The sequence below is a fragment of the Eulemur rufifrons genome, chromosome 4 (assembly GCF_041146395.1).
Source record: "Eulemur rufifrons isolate Redbay chromosome 4, OSU_ERuf_1, whole genome shotgun sequence".
Taxonomy (NCBI): Eukaryota; Metazoa; Chordata; class Mammalia; order Primates; family Lemuridae; genus Eulemur; species Eulemur rufifrons.
The window spans coordinates 44,997,499-45,003,498 of NC_090986.1; the positions used below are offsets into that span (position 1 = coordinate 44,997,499).

General features: G+C 30.7%; 1 protein-coding gene across 4 annotated transcripts in view; it reads left to right on the top strand.

Moving 5' to 3' along the window:
• The window catches only part of DACH1 (dachshund family transcription factor 1), a 405,982-nt gene extending 400,692 nt beyond the window's left edge, over positions 1 to 5,290 (top strand). For all 4 annotated transcript variants that reach the window (XM_069467164.1, XM_069467165.1, XM_069467166.1 and 1 more), the window contains one exon: positions 2,565 to 5,290. In XM_069467164.1, the coding sequence (XP_069323265.1) occupies positions 2,565 to 2,602 (38 nt within the window). In that variant the 3' untranslated portion in view covers positions 2,603 to 5,290. The remainder of the gene's footprint in view (positions 1 to 2,564) is intronic.
• The last annotated feature ends 710 nt before the right edge of the window (positions 5,291 to 6,000 follow it).

The window sequence follows — 6,000 nt, forward strand, 5'->3', positions numbered from 1 at the left end:
TTATAGAGATGAATAAATTAAGAGAATAAGAATTAGAAAGCTTTGATAAAAGTATCATCAGTCTACCTCTTTGGTTATTTCTATATTCTCTGTTGCTAGATTTTTTTAAAAAACATTGCTTTATGTAGTAGAAACTATTAGAATCAAAGTTATCATTAAAAAAGTCCAGTTTTTAGCCACTTACTCATGTTATATAAGTGAAAAGGCAGAGTTTTGTCTGACTGATGAGTGTAATGAAGCTAAGCAAACAGAAGAAATCAGACCAAATTCCATCCAAAAACAATAAATATTTCAAAATATGTTGATATGATACTGCTTTATTCTTACTCAGAAAGATATTTTATGTAAATTGTATGGCTTTGATATTGCTATTCGATTAAGGCTTGATTTAGGAGGTTCCTGTCTTTATTTAATATCACAATGGTTACCGCTGAGCTATAGTAATATTTAGTATCAATGAGAGACTAAAATTGGGGACCAAAGGAGGTAAAACTCTTTTAGACTAAATATCTAGGGGGATTATTCAGCACAGCTGGTGCATGTCTTTAAGTTATTGTCCAAAATTAGAGTTCAGTTGGATTAATAATGTATTTTCATTGATTAATCTTATACCTTATACCCAAAGGCATATGCTATTATGGGGGAGCAGATCTTCATTTTGCTCATTATATGTTTCAACTATTAAGAAGAACCCTGGTATACGATTGGGGAACTGGAAAACAAAAAAAAATACTTAGAGGCTTTCAAGTCATTGTTAATATTATCATTAACATTGAACTAGATTAAATTTTAGAGAGGCAACTAATATCGGACACAACTTATTAGAAATTAGCCAGTCTGAGACTAATCTCATGGACATTCCTGACCTTGTTGAGAGAAAATAGTGGATTTGGGATATTAACGATACAATAATTTAGATATATGTATTATTCCATATCTACTTTGTGTAAACCACATGAAAGCTATCTCTGATTCATTCATTTAACACATTTAGTGAACATACAGTAGTTCCCTCTTATCCACAGTTTTACTTTCTGTAGTTTCAGTTACTCACGGTTAACTGTGGTTCAGAAATATTACAGTATTTTGACAGAGAAAGGGAGATCACATTCACATAAAATTTAATACAGTATATTGTTATAATGATTCTATTTTATTAGTTATTATTTTTAATCTCTTAGTATGCCTAATTATTAAATTAAACTTTATCATAGGTATGTATGTGTATGGAAAAAAACATATATATAGGGCTTGGTGCTATCTGAGATTTCAGGCATCCACTTGGAGTTTGGGAACATGTCCCCCACCAATAAGGGAGAACTGCTGTATACTACGTGCTTGGGAGATAGCAATGAGCAAAACAAAGAGAGTTCTGTCATCCTGACAGTAGTATTACAACCCTATAAATGAGGTTAAGATAAAACATGAGATAGGATTATAGAATTTGGGCACACCTATATTTCTATGAAGTATAATAAAAATGATTTAATGTTGGTGATTTTAAGTTCTTTACTAAGTACTATATATTCTATAGATTGTGTAAATGCACTTAATTAGCTTAATGGTGAATGTGAGATCTGCAACTATTTAGACTATCTTTTGTATTTCCTGAATCCAATGTAAGTTATTTATGTTTCTTTATATTTTAATTCTTCAAGTTACCATTTTGCAAACATTTGTGTGGCAATATACATTTTTCAAATTTTGAAAAACTTTCCTTCTGTGGTTGTTCTACCTTCTACTGCAGGTGTTAAAATTTGAAATTTAGACATACTGCACACAAATATATCCAAAGTTTAGCTCACTTCAAAAAGCGGACAGTTTAGAGTGCAATGTATTAGAGGAATAGGCCTAGGTTTTGTTTTGGATTTTTAGTTTTCCATTTCTTATTTTTGCTTCATTCAAATGGGTTTATTCAATGTCTCTGAGATTTGATTTCCTTTTCTTTTTCACATAACTGTGTGTTTCTTCATTGGTAAAAATTAAGTAATATACACTATTTATATCTTAACATTTTATTGTTGGCTTAATCTCACTTCAAGAGGTAAAGGCTATAGTTCATTGACAGTGATGAAATAACCTAGGTGGCTTTCATATAAATAGCAACAAATGTGTACAATAGATACATTACATGGTATATTTAACAACACTGCTAAAGAGTAAAGATGGGAGTTCAGTCTTTCCTGATGAAGATACACCTGAGTGCATTCAGAGAAAATTTGGTTCTGCAAGCTTGGAGGAAGTAATTGTTATTCAACAGAAATCAACTAGCTTTGCATATCAGTAAAATACACACACATATTCTTATCTATTTTGTGAGTGCTCTGGAACTGATAGCAAAATAGCAAAATATATATTTATGAGAACTAGAAATGGTGTATTCTTTTCAATCACATAAACTCAAGGTAATTATAAAATTAACTCTGAGAATATATGAAAAATGTGACTTCCTAAGCAAGTAAAGATACAATAAAACCACAAATTTTATATCAGGCTACATAGTTTTTATATCCACATTTGTACCCCAAATGCCATGTCATTAATTATTTTTATTTCATTTCTAGATGGAAGACTGTATTTGAAAACTACTGTCATGTACTGAATCTTTCCTGTTGAAGAAATCCATGTTATAGTAAAGAACTTTGCAGTCAGACATTCGTCATGGGAAAGTTTGGAAAAAATAAAGTCCTTTTGAAGGGAACTTCCTCAATTTTGTGTATTAATGTTCTTTGAAAGTTTAAGTATTCTACAGAAAAAAAAAAAAAAAAAAAACATTTTCTCCATTGATTTTCACCTGTGGTCCATACCAGAGACCTGAGAATGTTTGTAAATGTACAAGTATCAAACTTCTTACAGTTAATAACTGCAACTTGCTGCTGGACACTTGTATACAGAGTTAAAGGCAGGTCTAAATGAGACCTAGCTTTTTTTTTTTTTTCTAATGGAATGAACCATTTTCCTCTTCTGAAAATTCTGTATCTGAGCACATCAAGAGACTCTTGTAGCAGTGGTCACCCAGACTTACAGAATTATGTCCTCCAGAAACCAGCAAGAACACTTGGCAATGAACTTGTAGGGGGCATAGAGGATTCTGAAAAAAACAAAGAGTGATATTCTGTTACATTCAATTTTAAACTCTCTAATTGTGAGGTTTCTCCTGAAGATTTTTTTCACATACTTTCCAAAAGACCAACAAATGGATTTGACAACAACCCAATGACATAACATTTTGCATATCTGAAAAGAAGCATTGAATATAAGCCAAACGGTTTCACTGAAGGTCTTTTTTTTTCTTAAAAATAAAAATATATATATATAAATGTAACATGTTTTCATTCCAAACTGGTAGTGGTATATAGAATTAAAGATAATAATGTTGCTTCTTATTCAAGCTGTTGGTCATATGTACAGTATATAAACATAAAACACACAAGGAAGGTATTATGTATGCAGTAATATACTAGAGTTTAGGAAAATGAAAATTTTAGAAAATATGTTTTGTCACCCTGTTGGTCAGAAAGATGTCTTTCTGGTTTTAACGCATGCAGGCATGTAAATATTTGTCTGGAGTCACAGTATTAATGAATGAGATCTTAAGCATCTGGTGACATCAGAACTCTGTGTCGGCCACTTTTTATTTGTATATTGAACTCTAGTTAGTGCCCCAAACAGCACTATTGATAATGGATTGTGGCTAAACAGTAAATCAAAACACCAGAAATATTTTTATATGTTAATGTCATATTATGTTAATGTTGCTGAAAAACAAAACCTAACCCTTGATGTACCAGTCCAATACCATGTAGCGCTGAGTGAAAAATAAAGTTAAAATGTGTTGTGCTTCCCACCCTGGACAGAGGGAAGGGTGGCTACGTGTTATTTTCACTGTCTTTTTGAAAGTTACAGTATGTGTTTTCACTTTTGTGCAGAAAACTGGAAGTAAAGCTGCAAACAGTGCTTATTATACACTAAAGTTACCTTCTCTTTGTTTTTACATGACTGGAGTTAACACCTTTAAAGACTGATATGAATCAGTACAGTCACTGTACATTTTATGATTTTTTCTGTCATCTTAAAATTTTATGATCATAACATTATTTATTACCATAAAACAGCAAAATCTTAAATGTCTAAGAAAACTAGCTTAAAATGCTTAAAGATAGTTCTGATTGGGTATTAATTATTTGGTTAAAAAAATAACATTATAGATACTCTGGCACTAAGTTTCTATTCCTTTTAGGTCTTCCTTGCAATACTGGAACATAATTCTTTTGTGTAGCTCGCTATTAACCAGCTAAGTCCATTTTTAATACAAGAAAAAGGTTAAATGTACAGTTCTTATTTTAGCTTGCTTTAAAAGGGAGCAATATTTTTTATTTAAAGTATTGTTAGTAAATTCTTTGTAGAAACTTGGTTTTCTAAGTATAGTTCTTCCATAACCATCTTTTGTTGTTTGAGCACAGGAGATTCTATTCCTAGTTATGTGTATTTTTTCCCCTATATGCAGTCTTTAAAGGATTACAATACTTAAAATTGGAGGGACTTGTGACAAGCTTTTGAATCATACATTTTTTGAAAGATTTTTTAAAAAGCCTACAACTTACATATGTAGTAGAATCAGCCATTGCTCTGCTCCTGGCATAGAGTCACCTGTTAAGTGGGTTAAATAGTTTTAAAATACATACTTTCAAGACTTTTGAGAATGCTTTAGTGTTTGGTTTGACATAAAAGGAAATTTTAGCAAGTATTAAAGGAAAAAGCTATCAGCTGTATGTTAAGAGAGACTCTTACTAACATGTTGTAAATATTACAATTCATGAAATGTTATTGTTAAGTCTATAACTTAATTTTCCCCCTTTTTTAGTTATACAGGTTGGTTTGGAAATTTGTGTTTTGGCATAAACAAGTAAAATTGTGCCCATTTTATGGTTTCCATGCTTTTGTAACCCTAAAAATATTAATGTCTAGTTGTTCTATATTATAACCACATTTGCGCTCTATGCAAGCCCTTGGAACAGAACATACTCATCTTCATGTAGGACCTATGAAAATTGTCTATTTTTATCTATATATTTAAAGTTTTCTAAAAATGATAAAAGGTTATTACGAATTTTGTTGTACAAAATCTGTACAAAAATCTGTTTTTACATCATAATGCAAGAATTGGAAATTTTTCTATGGTAGCCTAGTTATTTGAGCCTGGTTTCAATGTGAGAACCACGTTTACTGTTATTGTATTTAATTTTCTTTTTCTTTTCAACAATCTCCTAATAAAACTGTCGGAAATCTCCCTGTGACTTTATTTACAGTTCGTCTTTATTAAATTTTGTGAAATGCATGGCATTGAAGGAATATTTACTTTCTAATGGGAGGCATCTAAAAACAACATAAGTCAGCTCTTTGCAATGCAAGGGGAACAATGCTCAATGATTTTATTTAACATGCAACTGCTTCTATCTCTAATATGAATTACTGTGGTGAAAAACATCATAAAAGCACACTCTGTAGTTATTGTTTAACAAGCAGATTTTCCATATTTTGTTTCTTGCCAGCTAAGCAAACTGCCCACATATACATGATTTATTTATGTACATTTCTCAGTTTATGAAGCTGTTATTTGTACCTTTTTCCTTTATATTCTTATATTCCCATGATTCTTATTTCACAAAGCTTTGTGCTGAATAATGTAAAGTAGACATGTTGATGGAACAAAATATATTACTCCCATATCTATAAGAGTGTAGATATGTAACTCAGTGTTTTATTTTCGATCTCTATCATTGGAAAAAATGCCTTTAGAAACTTTGAAATTACAATATTCTTTAATAATATATAAACATTTTAATCAATCAAAAGTGCAGCATTTGAAGAAATATTGGGTTGCTTTCTCTGTGAATATTCTAAACATTCCCAAGAGAATGAAAAATGGATTTTTCTTTCTGTCTAAAGGAATTATTTTAATGAATTCTTGAAATAGTATATTAACAAATTCATGATTTT